The sequence below is a fragment of the Ranitomeya variabilis genome, chromosome 1 (genome assembly GCF_051348905.1).
Source record: "Ranitomeya variabilis isolate aRanVar5 chromosome 1, aRanVar5.hap1, whole genome shotgun sequence".
In the NCBI taxonomy this organism is placed as follows: Eukaryota; Metazoa; Chordata; class Amphibia; order Anura; family Dendrobatidae; genus Ranitomeya; species Ranitomeya variabilis.
Genome location: NC_135232.1, coordinates 643407932 through 643426207, shown reverse-complemented (window position 1 = coordinate 643426207; position 18276 = coordinate 643407932). Strand labels below are relative to the sequence as shown.

Genomic DNA, 18276 nt, shown 5'->3' with positions numbered 1-18276 from the left:
ATACCCCATATGTGGGGGTAAACCACTGTTTTGGCACACGTCGGGGTTCGGAAGGGAAGTAGTGACGTTTTGAAATGCAGACTTTGATGGAATGCTCTGCGGGCGTCAGGTTGCGTTTGCAGAGCCCCTGATGTGCCTAAACAGTAGGAACTCCCCACAATTGACTCCATTTTGGAAACTAGACCCCCAAGGGAACTTATCTAGATGTGTAGTGAGCACTTTGAACCCCCAAGTGCTTCACAGAAGTTTATAACGCAGAGCCGTGAAAATAATAAATGTGTTTCCTTTCCTCAAAAATATTTTTTTAGCCCAGAATTTTTTATTTTTGCAAGAGTAACAGGAGAAATTGGACCCCAAAAGTTGTTGTCCAGTTTCTCCTGAGTACGCTGATACCCCATATGTGGGGGTAAACCACTGTTTGGGTACATGCCGGGGCTCGGAAGGGAAGTAGTGACGTTTTGGAATGCAGACTTTGATGGAATGGTCTGCGGGCATCATGTTACGTTTGCAGAGCGCCTGATATGCCTAAACAGTAGAAACCCCCCACAAGTGACCCCATTTTGGAAACTAGATCCCCGAAGGAACTTATCTAGATGTGTGGTGAGCACTTTCAACCCCCAAGTGCTTCACAGAAGTTTATAACGCAGAGCCGTGAAAATAAAAAATAATTGTTCTTTCCTCAAAAATTATGTTTTAGCAAGTAATTTTTTATTTTTGCAAGGGTAACAGGAGAAATTGGACCCCAACAGTTGTTGCCCAGTTTGTCCTGAGTACGCTGGTACCCCAAATGTGGGGGTAAACCACTGTTTGGGCGCACGTCGGGGCTTGGAAGGGCGGGAGCACCATTTGACTTTTTGAACGCAAGATTGGCTGGAATCAATGGTGGCGCCATGTTGCGTTTGGAGACCCCTGATGTGCCTAAAACAGTGGAAACCCCTCAATTCTAACTTCAACACTTACCCCAACACACCCCTAATCCTAATCCCAACTGTAGCCATAACCCTAATCACAACCCTAACCCCAACACACCCCTAACCACAACCCTAACCGCAACACAACCGTAACCCTAATTCCAACCCTAATCCTAACCCTAATCCCAACCGTAACCCTAATCCCAACCCTAACCACAACTGTAACCCCAACACACCCCTAACCCTATCCGTAACCCTAACCACAAGCCTATTCTTAACCCTATTTCCAACCCTAGCCCTAATTCCAACCCTAACCCTAAGGGTATGTGCCCACGTTGCGGATTCGTGTGAGATTTTTCCGCACGATTTTTGAAAAATCTGCAGGTAAAAGGCACTGCGTTTTGCCTGCGGATTTACAGCAGATTTCCAGTGTTTTTTTGTGCGGATTTCACCTGCGGATTCCTATTGAGGAACAGGTGTAAACCGCTGCGGAATCCGCACAAAGAATTGACATGCTGCGGAAAATACAATGCAGCGTTTCTGCACGGAATTTTCCGCACCATGGGCACAGCAGATTTGGTTTTCCTTAGGTGTACATGGTACTGTAAACCTGATGGAAAACTGCTTCGAATTCGCAGCGGCCAATCCGCTGCGGATCCGCGGCCAATCCGCTGCCAATCCGCTGCAGATCCGCGGCCAATCCGCTGCGGATCCGCTGCGGATCCGCGGCCGATCCGCTGCGGATCCGCGGCCAATCCGCTGCGGATCCGCGGCCGATCCGCTGCGGATCCGCTGCAGATCCGCGGCCAATCCGCTGCCGATCCGCGGCCGATCCGCTCTGTGTGCACATGCCATAACCCTACCCCTAACCCTAACCCTACCCGTAACCCTAACCCTACCCCTAACCCTACCCCTAGTTCTAACCCTAACCCTAGTGGTAAAAGAAAAAAAAATATTTTCTTCATTTTATTATTGTCCCTACCTATGGGGGTGATAAAGGGGGGGGTTTATTTATTATTTTTTTATTTTGATCGCTGTGGTAGAACCTACCACAGCGATCAAAATGTACCTGTAACGAATCTGCCAGCCTGCAGATTCGGCGGGCGTACTGAGCATGCGCCCGCCATTTTCCAAGATGGCGGCGCCCAGCGAGGAGACGGCCGGACACCGGGAGGATCGGTAAGTATGAGGGGGTGGTGGATCGGAGCACAGGGGGGGGGGGATCGGAGGACGGGGGGAGCGGACAGGAGCACGGGGGAGCGGACAGGAGCACGGGGGAGCGAACAGGGGGACGGAGGGGGGTACCTGACAGAACGGACGACTGGGGAGGAGATCGGGGGCGGTGGGGGGGGCCAGTACATGATTTCCAGCCATGGCAGATGCTATTGCAGCATCGGCCATGGCTGGATTGCAATATTTCACCATTTTCATAGGTGAAATATTGCAAATTGCTCTGATTGGCTGTTGCACTTTCAACAGCCAATCAGAGCGATCGTAGCCACGTGGGGGCAAAGCCACCCCCCCTAGGCTGAAGTACAACTCCCCCTCTCCCTGCAGATCGGGTAAAATAGGAATTAACCCTTTCACCCGATCTGCAGGGATGCGATCATTCCATGACGCCGCATAGGCGTCATGGGTCGGGAAGGGGTTAATATATAATCCCGAACGCCTACCGAATCCCTCTATAGTGTTAATCACATGTGGCAAGGTCTCCTCCACCTCATCAAGAAACACCACCATATCATCCGCATATAGACCAATAGTATCCGTGCGGTCTGCTATCGTAATACCCCTAATAAGTTTGGAGGACCTCATACGAATCGCCAATGCCTCTATCGCTAGGGCAAACAGGGCCGGAGATAGAGGACATCCCTGGCGAGTCCCTCTCTTTAAGGAGAATGATTCAGAAATAGAATTGTTAATAATTATCCGAGCTCTTGGTTTCAAATATAATGCTGCAATCCATTTTTGGAATTTGGGACCAAATTGGAATCGTTGTAAACACGCAGACAGGAAGGGCCATTCAAGGGAATCAAATGCCTTAGCCGCGTCCAGCGAGGCCATGGCCCATTTATTCTCAGGTACTAACGTACTATATTGAGCTATTGATTGAACCCTCCTGATGTTAATAGAGGTACTCTTACCCGGCATAAAACCCGTCTGGTCCGGATGTATTATATCTAATATTACCGTATTTAACCTAGTAGCTAGAATTTTAGTGAAAATCTTATAGTCCACATTAACTAGTAAAATAGGGCGATAAGATCCACAGTCTAGGGGGTCCTTCCCTTCCTTTTTTAAGACTATGATATTTGCTTCATAATAAGAATCCGGCAAGGAACCACCCTCCCAAATCCCCTGAAATACTTTCAAAAGAATTGGTGCCAGAGCATCTCTATATTTTCTATATACTTCTATAGGGAAACCATCCGGGCCTGGCGCCTTGCCAGAGGCCATATCTGTTATGGCCCTGTTTACCTCATCAAGAGTAAAGTCTGCATCTAAAAAGACTTGCTGTGCAGCATTCAACGTAGGGAATACTAGGTCTGATAGATAGTTTAGACATTCCAAAGTATCAGAATCTCCTTTGGAGCTATATAGTTTTTTATAATAATCACAAAAGCATTGGAGTATGTCGTCTGTCGAGGTCACTACAGAGTCGTCTGACTTCCGGATTTTAAGTATGGTGTTGGATGTATTGTGCTGACGTACCATATATGCTAGGAGTTTACTGGACTGGTTTCCCAGTTCAAAGTAAGTCTGCTTAGTAAAAAATAATTTACGCTTGGATTTAGTGTCAGTATATTGACTATGAAGTCTGTGCAGGTGTAACCACTCCGTCCTGTTTTCACTTGTCTGATTAGCTATATAGGCCGCCTCTGAGTCTCTCAATCGTCTATCCATGTCATCATCTTCCTTTGAAGTCAGGCGCTTAATATATGAGATGGTAGAGGACAAACATCCCCTCAGATATGCTTTGAGGGTATCCCAAAGAATAGTAATATTTTGCGGCATAGGGTGGGATGTAATGAAACAGTCCAGTTGGTCAACAGTCCGGTCTTCTGGGCCTATTAACTTCAGCCAGAATGGATTCACTTTCCAATTTATAATGTTCCTCACCCGACTCAGCTTAAGTTTAAGAATCACTGGACTATGGTCTGAGACACTTCTACTCCCATGACACACCTCCCCCACCCGTGCCGCCAAGCTACTAGAGCCAAATATGTAGTCTAAGCGAGATAAAGTGCGTCTGACAGATGAGTGACAAGTAAACTCCTTTACGTCGGGGTGGCGTGTTCTCTAGAGATCTAACCAACCAGTGCCTTCCATGAATATTGACAATCGAGATGATGAAGGATTTACATCCGTGATCTTTCCATCAAGACGGAGTCTATCCATACATTCATCCATTAGCATATTGAAATCTCCCATACACAGAACATGCGCATCTGGATAATTTAAGGCAAAGTCAACCGCTTTCTTAACAACCGACATCTTAGCAGGGGGAGGGTTATATATACACATTATAACATAGTCCTCTGAATTCACATTCGCGTACACAAACACAAAACGACCTTCCGGATCTCTCCGAACCTCTCTGACCTCCCATCTGATATCCTTATGAATTAACAGAGATACTCCTCTAGAGTAACTAGTGTGAAATGCATGCACAGACCATTGTACCCAAGGTTTTTGCACATAACGGGCCGAGTCCCTAGTCAGATGTGTTTCGACCAAAGCTACTATATGAGGGTGATAACGTCGTATCTGAGAAAATACTTTGACTCTCTTACGAGGCGACCCAAGGCCCCTTACATTCCAGGTCATGCATGTAATGTCAGACGCCATATCTCATCAGTCTAGAATGTATAGCATCACGTCGAACTTCTGTTACACCTGTAGTGGAGAAAAACACGGCAGTAATTTCTAAGTAGCTTAACAATAAACAAAACCAAAACATTGAAAAACAAGAAGTGTTTCATAAGGGAGCAAAAATTCGTGCTCCAGATAACCCAGTTCAAAAAAGGGGATACCATCTCTGAACGCAGAGTTCGGTAAAGTTGTTTCCCAGGACGCTGGCAAAGGAGCTCCCCTCACCGTCAAGGAAAATCCGGCGAGAAAGTTCCAAATTCTAGATAAATGAAGACAGCAGTCCTCTTAGGACTTCTCTCCTCCCCCGCCTGCCCCCAAACACGACCGCATCCACTCCTCAGCCTCAGCCGGAGTTGCAAAAAAGGAAGAAGAGCCTTGGTATACCACTCTGAGCCTGGCAGGGTAGAGCATTGAATATAAAATGTTTTTCTCTCTGAGCCGTTTATTAATCTCCATAAATTGAGATCGTTGTTTTTGCAATTCCATGGAAAAATCTGGAAACACAGAGATAGTGGCATTGTTATACTTGATAGGACTTTTTTGTCTAGCCAAGCGAAGGACAGTGTCTCTGTCTTTACAATTAAGGAGACGTGCCAGAAAGGGTCTCGGTGGAGTGCCGGGAATAGGAGACTTTGTCGGCACTCTATGGGCTCTTTCCACAGAAAAGGTGGCGGAGAATCCTTCTCCCAAAGTATCCTTAAGCCAATCCTCCAGGAATGTTTCGGGGTGTTGACCCTCCGACCGCTCCGGCAGGCCAATGATGCGAATATTATTCCGTCTCAGTCTGTTTTCAAGATCGTCCACCTTCTGTTTCCATGCATTTATAGAGCCAGCTACCTTTGTCAATTTAGTCTCCATAGGCCCATAATTATCTTCCAAGCGTGACACACGTGATTCAACCTCTGTAATACGACCTCCCATGGTCTGCATGTCCTGTCGGAGGCGCCCCACTTCAGAGTGCACCTCCTCTATCTTCCCCGATAGTGATGTCCTGGTCAGTGATATAGCTTGCATTAATTGCTCGGATGCCTGTTTCAATGTCAAGTCCTCCTGATCTCCATCTTCCTCACCATCAGAGGCGTAGTTTTTTGATTGGTTTTCAAGTCTGCTCACAGGCGAAGGAAGAGTTTTTTTTGAGCGTATACTATCAGGTGGATCCAGTCGTGCAAACTTTTTAAGCTTATCAGCTGTGCCCGAGTTTTTAGAGCGGCTCATATTGGGTGTTATGGATTGAAATATCGCTGCAGCAGAATATGGCTTAATTAACAAGCCACTAAGTCACAATGCACACACAGCCTGCAGGGTCCTCCCTGTGCAACCTTGCCGAAGCAGCAGGGCTCACTACTATGGATGCAAAGGAGGGGAGAATCCCAGGAGCAGCTCCCACCACAAATAAGGCTGTTTCTTATAATATTTGTAGGCTCTGTCTCCCAATAGCTGCAGAGTTATAGGGTCGGCTGTCCGTAGGTCACGGCGGATTTATAACTCCTGTCTGGGTAGCCGTGCAGGGGAGAGGTTTTAATGTTATGGGCGGCACCGGAGCCGGTCGGCTCTATATAATATAGTGCGGTAGCAACGAGAGGAATGCGGGGTCCGTCTTCCAGGACTCACACCGCACAATCCCCCTCAGTACCTCCGTTAGTTGTGGCAAGTTTCAGCCAGCTCCCTCCTGAGCTTCAGGGCACACTTCGCGCCTTCCGACTCCACCGCTGCAAGGAAAATGGCCGCCGACTCCTGCCGTCTCTGTCCTCCGTCCGCGTGTCTCGGGGATCCTGCCCGACCGAAGCCGCACCTCGCGCCCTCTCAGAAGCCGGGGACCCCCAGGCACCCAAAGGATTCCAGCGGTGCTCACGGAATACCTCTGGGGTAAGTATATAATGCAGGATTCTGCAGGATTATGGGAGCTCCAGCCTGACGCGTCTGTTCAGCTCCGCTACATCGCCACGCCCCCCCAATAATCGTCTTTTCTAAGACCTGATCAGGCCGGCACAGGTCTCTGGAGTTATCTTGGCCCACTCCTCCATGCAGATCTTCTCCAAGTTATCTAGGTTCTTTGGGTGTCTCATGTGGACTTTAATCTTGAGCTCCTTCCACAAGTTTTCAATTGGGTTAAGGTCAGGAGGCTGACTAGGCCACTGCAACACCTTGATTTTTTGCCTCTTGAACCAGGCCTTGGTTTTCTTGGCTGTGTGCTTTGGTTGGTTGTCTTGTTGGAAGATGAAATGACGACCCATCTTAAGATCCTTGATGGAGGAGCGGAGGTTCTTGGCCAAAATCTCCAGGTAGGCCATGCTATCCATCTTCCCATGGATGCGGACCAGATGGCCAGGCCCCTTGGCTGAGAAACAGCCCCACAGCATGATGCTGCCACCACCATGCTTGACTGTAGGGATGGTATTCTTGGGGTCGTATGCAGTGCCATCCAGTCTCCAAACGTCACGTGTGTGGTTGGCACCAAAGATCTCGATCTTGGTCTCATCAGACCAGAGAACCTTGAACCAGTCAGTCTCAGAGTCCTCCAAGTGATCATGAGCAAACTGTAGACGAGCCTTGACATGACGCTTTGAAAGTAAAGGTACCTTACGGGCTCGTCTGGAACGGAGACCATTGCGGTGGAGTACGTTACTTATGGTATTGACTGAAACCAATGTCCCCACTGCCATGAGATCTTCCCGGAGCTCCTTCCTTGTTGTCCTTGGGTTAGCCTTGACTCTTCGGACAAGCCTGGCCTCGGCACGGGAGGAAACTTTCAAAGGCTGTCCAGGCCGTGGAAGGCTAACAGTAGTTCCATAAGCCTTCCACTTCCGGATGATGCTCCCAACAGTGGAGACAGGTAGGCCCAACTCCTTGGAAAGGGTTTTGTACCCCTTGCCAGCCTTGTGACCCTCCACGATCTTGTCTCTGATGGCCTTGGAATGCTCCTTTGTCTTTCCCATGTTGACCATGTATGAGTGCTGTTCACAAGTTTGGGGAGGGTCTTAAATAGTCAGAAAAGGCTGGAAAAAGAGATAATTAATCCAAACATGTGAAGCTCATTGTTCTTTGTGCCTGAACTACTTCTTAATACTTTAGGGGAACCAAACAGAATTCTGGTGGGTTGAGGGGTTGAATAATAAATGACCCTCTGAAACAACTTTTCCCAATTTTAAAAAGAAATAAACAAAGAAATAACATTTTTTTTGCTGCAGTGCATTTCACACTTCCAGGCTGATCTACAGTCCAAATGTCACAATGCCAAGTTAATTCCAAATGTGTAAACCTGCTAAATCTGCAGGGGGTTGAATACTACTTGTAGGCACTGTATTTAATAAAAAAACATGTTTTAACCCCTTCACCCCCGGAGCTTATTCCGTTTTTCCGTTTTCGTTTTTCGCTCCCCTCCTTCCCAGAGCCATAACTTTTTTATTTTTCCGTCAATTTGGCCATGTGAGGGCTTATTTTTTGCGGGACGAGTTGTACTTTTGAACGACATCATTGGTTTTACCATGTCGTGTACTAGAAAACGGGAAAAAAATTCCAAGTGCAGTGAAATTGCAAAAAAAGTGCAATCCCACACTTGTTTTTTGCTTGCCTATTTTGCTAGGTTCAATAAATGCTAAAACTGACCTGCCATTATGATTCTCCAGGTCAGTACGAGTTCATAGACACCTAACATGACTAGGTTATTTTTCACCTAAGTGGTGAAAAAAAATTCCAAACTTTGCAAAAAACAAAACAAAACAAAATTGCGCCATTTTCCGATACTCGTAGCGTCTCCATTTTTCGTGATCTGGGGTCAGGTGAGGGCTTATTTTTTGCGTGCCGAGCTGGCATTTTTAATGATAGCATTTTGGTGCAGATACGTTCTTTTGATCGCCCGTTATTGCATTTTAATGCAATGTCGTGGCGACCAAAAAAACGTAAATCTGGCGTTTCGATTTTTTTTCTCATTACGCCGTTTAGCGATCAGGTTAATGCTTTTTTTTTATTGATAGACCGAGCGATTCTGAACGCGGCGATACCAAATATGTGTAGGTTGGGTTTTTTTTTTATTGATTTATTTTGATTGGGGCGAAAGGGGGGTGATTTAAACTTTTATATTTTTTTTTATTTTTTTCACATTTTTTTTTACTTTTTTTTTTTACTTTTGCCATGCTTCTATAGCCTCCATGGGAGGCTAGAAGCAGGCACAACGCGATCGGCTCTGCTACATAACAGCGATCATCAGATCGCTGTTATGTAGGAGAATTGCAGGTGTGCTGTGAGCGCCGACCACAGGGTGGCGCTCACAGCCACCGGCGATCAGTAACCATAGAGGTCTCCAGGACCTCTATGGTTACAATGTACAAGCATCGCCGACCCCCGATCATGTGACGGGGGTCGGCGATGCGCTCATATCCGGCCGCACGGCCGGATGCGGTAGTTAAATGCCGCTGTCTGCGTTTGACAGCGGCATTTAACTAGTTAATAGCGGCGGGTGATTGCGATTTCACCCGCCGCTATTGCGCGCACATGTCAGCTGTAAAAAACAGCTGACATGTCGCGACTTTGATGTGCGCTCACCGCCGGAGCGCACATCAAAGCAGGGGTCCCGACATCTGACGTACTATACCGTCAGATGTCGGGAAGGGGTTAAGAGATTTGGTGAAATAGTTATTAATGACAGTGTCACTGTGAGAATCCTCAGTTTTATTTTTTTTTATTCTGCATGGTCTAGTGTTCTAACCAAGACAGTAGTTATCATTCTGCGCCTATGATTTTAAAATATCTGATGCCCAAAGGAACTAGATCACAGCAAGAGATCCAGTCTTCACATATATTACCTGATTCCGCAAGGAAACTGCAGACTCCTGTAATTCACGAGAAAGGGACTCTGTGGTTCTGTAGGGTAAGAAGGTCACAAACCCAAGAAACTTTGCCAAAAGCCGAAGTGTCAGCAGAATTGAAGCAAACCGTACTTTATCATCCTAAGAGACGTGATAAATTAAACCAGATGTTAAAGAACTGTTCTTTCTGTGAACAAGCTTACCTTTTTAATATCTGATAAACAAGAAATATAAAACAACAAGACTGGTTTTAACTTAATATGACTTGAAAGTAGATATTAACATAAAAAAGATTAAAAATGACACAATCCTTCCTTAGGCAACTGCACTGGTATAATACGGAAGATTAAGTTTAGCCATAATTTCTCTTTTTTTCAGAGGTTTCATATACCCCTTGCCTTTGGGTGGGCACCTTGTGCTAATAAGAGACCGTGAAAGACAGATCGAGACACAGGAAGAGAGAAACCACCTTAGTCCAATGTGCATGGGGTCCATTAACTTGCAAATGGAGAATAACCAGAGCAGAGTGCTGCTCTACACTCAGCAAAGTTGGCTGTTGTACAGACAGGATTTGTCTGTAACAGCAGCGACCGGAGTAAACTCCAATGACTGCTGTTTAACCATTTAAATTCTGCTTTCAGTCACAGAAGTTCTGGAAATAAAATGAACAGTAGAATTGTTACCTGCTCTTCCATATCAGACTCCACATCGGTTGTCTCATGTCCCACAATGGAAATGGCATCCAGCTCTTGTATTTCTTGGCATAAAATATCCATTAGGTGCTGATTAAAGTGGAAGCTGCATCAGCAAAAACAAATACTGGTCAAAATAGTGATACCTGACATCAAACTGACCAGGAATTTTAAGTCAGTCTTTTCCTAATTGCATTGAAATATACAAGTTCAGTCAAGTGTGCATGTTTATGGGTGAGCTTGGACAATATCTAGATCTATCTATATTTCTTTTTTTTTCTCATGCAGCATTGTGTTGAAATTCATTATAGCTTTTTGCCGCAAAGTGGTGTTAAAGTTTTAAAAGTCGCAAACAGTTTGTACAAAGCAGAGTTGTGCAAACATTTTGCAACTTTGGGCACTTTAATGTCATTTTGGATCAGCTGCACCGAAATGTGCAGAGCTGGGGGATGACAGGACTTGGTTACACCCACCCAATTCTTGAAACGTGCTGGTGTTTTTCATGCCAGAAAAGCTACTTTACTTTTTTGACTGTTTTTTGTGTGGTGCCCGCAACTTATAAGAGATGTTGAATAAATTTAGTGGCCTCTTCGGCACCTTTTTCTTTACTCCAAGACTGGCATAACATGAGCAAACGCTTCTCCAGTCTTGATCAACCGGCCACACAGTCTCTATAATGAGTTGGGCCCATTTCAATGGGAGAAAATGCACCCTGAAAACATGGCTTTTCAAAAAACAGCCATCAAGTAAATGGACATCTAATTTAAACAAATAATTATAGGAATCTCTATTTTCTATGCACCGCTACAAATCAAGTACCAGAAGATGCATTTTTACATTATTTTTTTTCCAATTGCAATTTTTCCTAAATATTTGTTTGGTAACAATAGCCGTAAAGATAGCACACATCTAGAGGAGAAAGCTCTTGAAGGAAGACACTGCACATGGGAGGTTACACATTCCTTAGAAGGAAACTTTCATCAATGCTCACCTTCCAGCACTAAGAATGAAGTCTCTGAAAAACTCCTGGTACCCAGGAAAAGATGGAGGAGGACAAGGGCCCCCAACACTCTGAGGAGTCACGAATCTCTCCTGTAGACGCTTCAGCCTGTTGAGGTTATCGGACCCAAGCATGTTGAGCACATCTTGGTCAGGATGGTCACCGCTGCCCACACCACCCATTCCTCCAGTGGGCCCTTTACACATCTGAATAGAATTAAAAGATAACTTCAATGGACGTCTTAAGCATCTAACAATGGGAACCTGTGAACATGGTTTTATGTATGGAAGTAGTTGTATGGCTGCACTGGCGCTTCTATTCCGCAAAGGGATACCCTTTTTGTCAAGATCTGATCAGCCAATCATTTAGTGTAGAAACCATAAGCAAGCATAGAAGTGCACTGCGGGTACATCAACTGCTCCCTCCATGAGTATTGACAATCCATGTTTTTTTGGATTTTACAGTAGACAACTCATGACTGGCAAATCAAATCACAAAAGGTATCATTTTTATTGAAGGAAGCCTACATAATACAGCCACACACCACTTCTTCCATATGTTAACATGTTGGGAACAGAAGCAAATCGTGAGAAGATTGCTTAGTACACGCTGTCACAATTCGCTAGTCTGCAGACTTATTCCACCAGCCCGGAGAACCCCTTTAAATAGGTTATTTGATTTAAATGGTCATTCTCCTTCCAAAAGACTTCATAAAAAGTACAGGCATAGATAAGAAAATACACAACATATTTTATCTGAGAATTCTCCTTTTTTTCTCCACGTAACCACCATTCTAAGCCCACCTACGTCCTGAATTCATTATTTTCATTAACATACAGCTAAAATCTGTCTTGCGCATGACAAGAGAGACTGTCCGCTGTCTCCAAATTATAGCTGGCCACTGGAGTTTTTGGACAAGGGAGAAAGGAGAAGCCAAGCAAGTGAGTGTTTTACCTCACCCCAAAGCAAGAGAAAGCTTCTGCTCCTCCATGAAGCAGCTGCTTTTGAACAGGTACTAAATAAACACAGGGAATCGCTCACATAGCTTTCATGCTGTACATGGGAGACATTGCAGCTAGTATCCGCTTGACAACTCAGAGGAAACCGTAAATTAAAACCAGTACATGCAGAGGGGAAACTGCGTAAAAAGGCTAAAAAAAGGGCTAAATTTACCTTATTTTGCGGTTTATAAGATGCACTGGATTATAAGACGCACCCCAAATTTTGAGAAGAAAAAACAGGAAACCCCCCTTTTTTTCTTTTTTAATAAAATGGTGGTGCTTCTTACAATCCATGCATCTTATTGCTTACCGGGGGTAGTGGCTGTGGTGAAGTGGGGTCCCAGGGTCGCTGCTGGAGGAGTCAAGAGTGGAGCGTTGCTGCAGGCCGGGATGAGGGGGTGTTCGGATGTGCGACGCTGTGGGTGTTCGGTGGTGCGGGGCCTCCACTGACATTTTTTGAAAGCCTGGAGCCTCCGCACTTCCATGATTTACTATGCGGTGGACTCCGGGAAAATGTCTGCTGGGGGCGGCGCATGCACAAATGGAGATCTTGGCGCTGAGATATCAACTCCCCAGATCTCCATCTGCGCATGCCCCGCCCCCAGCCATATTCCCGGAGTCCACCGCATAGTAAATCATGGAAGTGCGAGGGATCCGGGCTGTCATAAAATGTCAGCGGAGCCGCCGCACCACCGAACACCGGCAGCATCGCACATCCGAACACCCCTTCATCCCAGCCTGAGGCCTGCAGCAACGCTCCACTTTTGCCTCTTCCAGCAGCGACCCATGGGACCCCACTCCACCACGGCCGGTAAGGTATATTCATATTAGATGCACCCCCATTTTCCCGCCAAATTTGGAGGGAAAAAAGTGTCTTATAATCCGAAAAATACGGTAATTGCTTTTCTTCATATGCACATAGGTCTATTCTGACAAGTTTCCGAAAACAACAAGTACCCTGTAAGCCAGTATGTGCCTCCCATACAAACAGTGAAAGAGGGATTTTTGGTTCTTACCGTAAAATCTCTTTCTTGGAGCCTTCACTGGGGGACACAGGTAACCATGGGTGTATGCTGCTGTCGCTAGGAGGCTGACACTATGCAAATAAGGAAACGTTAACTCCTCCTTGGCAGTATACACCCTCCGACAGGCACAATGCAACTCAGTTTGGTGCTAAAGCAGTCGTAGGAGTAAGTATAAGGAACTCAATCTATGTACCAACCCAAAAACAACGGCACGTTGGCCAACACGGTACAAAATAAAGGGAGGGTGCTGTGTCCCCCAATGAAGGCTCCAAGAAAGATTTTACGGTAAGAAAAAAAATCCCTCTTTCTTTCTCGCTTCCTTGGGGGACACAGGTAACCATGGGACGTCCAAAAGCAGTCCCAAGGGTGGGAAAAAAATAGTCAGAGAAAAGAAGACTTAGGTCGGCCGGTGAGAAACCGCCGCCTGCAGTATCTTCCTATCCAGGCCTGCATCCACAGAGGCCTGCGTATGCACCTTGTAGAACCTTACCAAGGTGTGAAGGGACGACCAGGTTGCAGCTTTGCAAACCTGCAAAGCCGAAGTCTGGTGACGAACGGCCCAAGAAGCTCCCACAGCCCGGGTAGAGTGAGCCCTCACCCCGGGAGGAGGCTGTTTATCCTGAACGCGGTATGCCTTCAGAACCGCCAAATGAATCCAACGAGCAATAGTGGATTTAGAAGCGGGGAGTCCTTTTCGACGACCTTCAGAGACGACAAACAGAGGATCAGACTGTCAAAAAGAAGCAGCTCTGGTAAGATAGACTCGGATAGCCCTGACCAAATCCAACTTGTGGAGAGATTTCTCCAAGGGATAGACCGGGGAAGGGCACAAGGAAGGAAGGACGATGTCCTCGAGGTGAAAAGCTGAAACTACTTTTGGTAGAAAGGAAGGAACAGGCCGCAGGACTACTTTGTCCTGGTGCAGAATTAGGAAAGGAGAACGGCAAGATAATGCCGCTAACTCGGATACCCTAATAGAGGTGATGGCGACCAGGAAGGCCACCTTCCAAGATAGGAGAGAAAAAGGAAATGTCCTGGATTGGTTCAAAAGGCGCGCGTTGGAGGGCGCCGAGAACGAGGTTGAGATCCCATGGCTCAACCGGGGAATGATAAGGAGGTGCTATGTGGGCAACACCTTGGAGGAAGGTCCTGACTTGGGGAAGGGGAAGATAGGTCCCTTTGGAAAAGGATGGACAGGGCGGAGACCTGGCCCTTTAAAGTACTCAAAGAAAGGCCCGAATCGAGACCCGCTTGAAGGAAGCCAAGGACTGAAGGAAGGGAAAAAAAACATAGGGAACAAGCTGTTGTCGTCGCACCATCGGAAAAAGGCCTTCCAACATCTATGATAGACGCGAGAAGAAGCCGGTTTCCTAGCTTTTATCATGGTCTTGTATGACGCTGTGAGAAAACCCTGCGTCCCTTAGGACCGCGGCCTCAACGGCCATACCATTAAATTCAGAGACCGAGAATTCGGGTGGAAGAGGGGCCCCTGCGATAAAAGATCCGGACGGTCTGGGAGTCTCCAGGGGACGTCTGACAGCATGATTACTAGCTCCGCATATCAGGCTCTGCGAGGCCAATCTGGAGCTATTAAGAGAACGGGGACCCACTCTACCTTTATCTTTTTTACAACCCTTGGGATCAAGGGAAGAGGAAAAAGATAGGGCATGTGGAACTGGGCCCACGGGATCACCAGGGCGTTGCAACCGACGGCCATCGGGTCCCGAGACCTGGCTACATATTGGGGAACCTAGCGGTTCGCTCGGGAGGCCATTAGGTTGACGTCCGGAACTCCCCATCTCTGACATATTTGGTTGAAGACGGTGGGATGGAGGGACCACTCGCCTGACGCGAGGCAATGACGGCTGAGGAAGTCGGCTTTCCAATTGTCCACCCCTGGAATGTGGAAAGCTGAGATGGCGGGAACATGGTTCTCTGCCCAGCGTAGAATGTTTGACACCTCCCTCATGATTTGCTTGCTACGAGTCCCTCCCTGATGGTTTATGTAAGCCATGGCCGTGGCGTTGTCCGACTGAACGTGGAACGAATTTCCCGCGAGGAGGGGCTGCCAGTGGAGGAGGGCGAGGAAGATCACCCTGATCTCCAAGAGATTGATGGGGAGAAGGGTCTCCTGAACCTTCCAGCGACCGTGCGCTGTATGATGGAGAAAGACCGCACCTCACCCCTGAAGACTGGCGTCGGTGGTGATGCTCTGCCAGCGAGGGGGAGAAATTACCTCCCGAGCAGGATGGAGGCGGAAAGCGTCCATCAAGTGAGAGACTGTCTCACATTGAGAGGAAGGTGAATTGGGATATCTAGGGAAAGTGGGTTCTTGTCCCAGGCAGACAGGAGAGCAAGCTGGAGAGGGCGAGAGTGAAATTGAGAGTAAGGTACTGCTTCCATGGAAGCGACCATCTTCCCTAGAACTTTCATACAGAGCCGTAGAGGCATAGGAACCTGGCACTTTAAGGCTTTGATGCCCTGGTGGAGAGAGAAGAACTTCTCTTTCGGGAGGAAGACCAGAGCTTGGATGGTGTTGAATTCCATGCCCAGGAACTTGAGGCGTTGAGTTGGACTCAAGGTCGACTTGTCCCTGTTGATTATCTAGCCGAGGCGGATCAGCATGTCCAGAGTGATCGGGAGACTCTGGTCGCAGTCCTGGTGAGACGGACCCTTGACCAGAAGGTTGTCGAGATAGGGGATGAGGATCCCCTTTGAACGAAGGATGGCCATGAACGCTGCCATTACTTTCGTACAGACCCTGGGGGCGGACTCTAGGCCGAACGGGAGAGCTGTAAACTCGTAATGTTGTTCCTGGATCGCGAAACAAAGGAACCTCTGATGCTGCTGACAAATGGGAATGTGCAGGTACACATCCTGAATGTCCAAAGAGCACAGATATTCCCCCCGGTTCCATGGAAGCGATCACCGAGCGCAGTGACTCCATCTTGAAGTGTTAAACCCGAAGGTGGCAGTTCAACTGTTTGAGATCCAAAGTCGGGCGGAGAGCCGTATTTTTTCGGAACCACGAACAGATTTGAGTAAAAACCCGAAAACTGCTCGCGGTAAGGAACAAGAACGATCACTCGTGAGGTGAGGAGGGCATCGACGGCCTGGAGGAGCCCTGGGGCATGGGACGGCTGCTTGGGTGGACGGGAGAGGAAGAAACGTCTTCCTGGGGGCTAAGAAAATTCTATTTTATAGCCTGATGTGACGATCTCCCTGACCCAGGCGTCGTCGACTACTGATAACCAAGCCTCTGTGAACAGAAGAAGCCTGCCTCCCACCCTGGAAGGATTTCCAGGTGGGGGTGACCCGTCATTTTGAAGAGAATCTGTGGCCGCGAGATCCGGAAAGTTTAGAGGAGCGGCTCTTAACCCTCCAATGAGGGGAAGGCATGTAAGAAGGTTTTCTCCGTCCCCCCTGAGCAGAAGAACGCTCCTGCTGGGAGGAACCGCCAGAGAAGGAGAAGGGCCGGAAGGGACGAAAGAACTGGGGTCCCCTACGATTAAAGGGGCGCTTAGGCCTGGATTGAGGGAGAGGGGTGCTCTTTCCACCTGTAGCGTCGGAGATGATCTGGTCTAGCTTAGTGCCGAAGAGCCTGGAGGCCCTGGAACGGAAGACCAGTGAGGGACTTTTTAGAAGCGGGGTCAGCATTCCACGCCTTCAGCCAAAGGACACGGCGAATGGCAATGATGTTGCTGTTTGCTCTTGCGGAACAAGCAGCCGCATCCAAGGAGGCATTTAACAGATATTTCCCCGCGTGTGCAATCTGGTCTGCTAAATCAGCTAGTTCTTCCGAAGGAGCCGAAGCAACGATGCCCCTGTGAAGTATCTTGGCCCAGGGAGACACGGCTTTTGCCACCCAAGAGGAGGTGAAATTCGGGCAGAGAGAGGCGCCAGACACCTCAAAAGCTGATTTGGTTAAAGCCTAAATTTGCCTGTCCGTAGCGTCCTTAAGAGATGCTGCATCAGGGATAGACAGAACTGTCTGCGAGGATAAAAGAGAGACAGGCGGGTCTACTTTAGGGGAATCAGACCATTTGCTGACTAGGTCTGGATTAAAGGGGTACAAGATATCCTGACACTTTCTTCCTGGAAAACGTTTTCCGGGTTGTTCCCAGTGTCTAGAGGTAATATTCTTAAACTCTCTGTGATTGGGAAAAACTCTAGAGGGCCGTTTCACCTGTTTCAATGAAACGGAGTCCTCCTGAGAGGTGGAATCCTCCTCCTTAAAGGGCCACTGTCACCCCCCTCCAGCCGTTATAAACTAAAAGAGCCACCTTGTGCAGCAGTAATGCTGCATTCTAACAAGGTGGCTCTTTTAGTTTTAGGTTCAAGTATACCCCAAATAAAGCGTTTTTATACTTAGCCACAATTCCTGTCTCTAGCCAGGTAGGCGGATCCTCACTCCCCAGCTTGGCCAGCTCCTCTGCCGTCACTCACATCTTCCTGCGCTTTCGGCGCCGCCCCCTCAGCGCTGTTATCGTTTCAAAACCGGCGCCTGCGCTGTGTACTGGTGTCCTGCGCAGACGCAGTAAGCTCTGGCCGTCTGATGTCCCAGCCAGGCTTGCACACTGCGCCTGCGCGGGCATTGCGGCCAGCCACCTTTGGAATCCCCGCCCCGCAGTGTTATGCATTATGCACAGTGCGGGGCGGGGATTCCAAAGGTTCCACCTATACAGAATATTCCGTGTAATGGCTGATACCAGAGAACAAAAGACATCCACAGAACACCAGGATGGATCGTTGCACAGCAAATAGCTGTAGGACCTGCGATGACGTCACTGCCATGTGATTAGGGCAATCACATGGCAGTGACGTCATCGCAGGTCCTACAGCTATTTGCTGTGCAGCGATCCATCCTGGTGTTCTGTGGATGTCTTTTGTTCTCTGGTATCAGCCATTACACGGAATATTCTGTATAGGTGGAACCTTTGGAATCCCGGCCCCACACTGTGCATAATGC

At 47.7% G+C, this 18276-nt stretch overlaps 1 protein-coding gene across 3 annotated transcripts in view; it reads right to left on the bottom strand.

The window, feature by feature from the left end:
- CDAN1 (codanin 1) overlaps positions 1–18276 on the bottom strand; it is a 162905-nt gene that overhangs the window by 104974 nt on the left and 39655 nt on the right. For all 3 annotated transcript variants that reach the window (XM_077261534.1, XM_077261543.1, XM_077261552.1), the window contains 3 exons: positions 11273–11487; positions 10273–10387; positions 9587–9730 (listed from right to left, as the gene is read on the bottom strand). In XM_077261534.1, coding sequence (XP_077117649.1) covers positions 9587–9730; positions 10273–10387; positions 11273–11487 — 474 coding nt within the window. The remainder of the gene's footprint in view (positions 1–9586; positions 9731–10272; positions 10388–11272; positions 11488–18276) is intronic.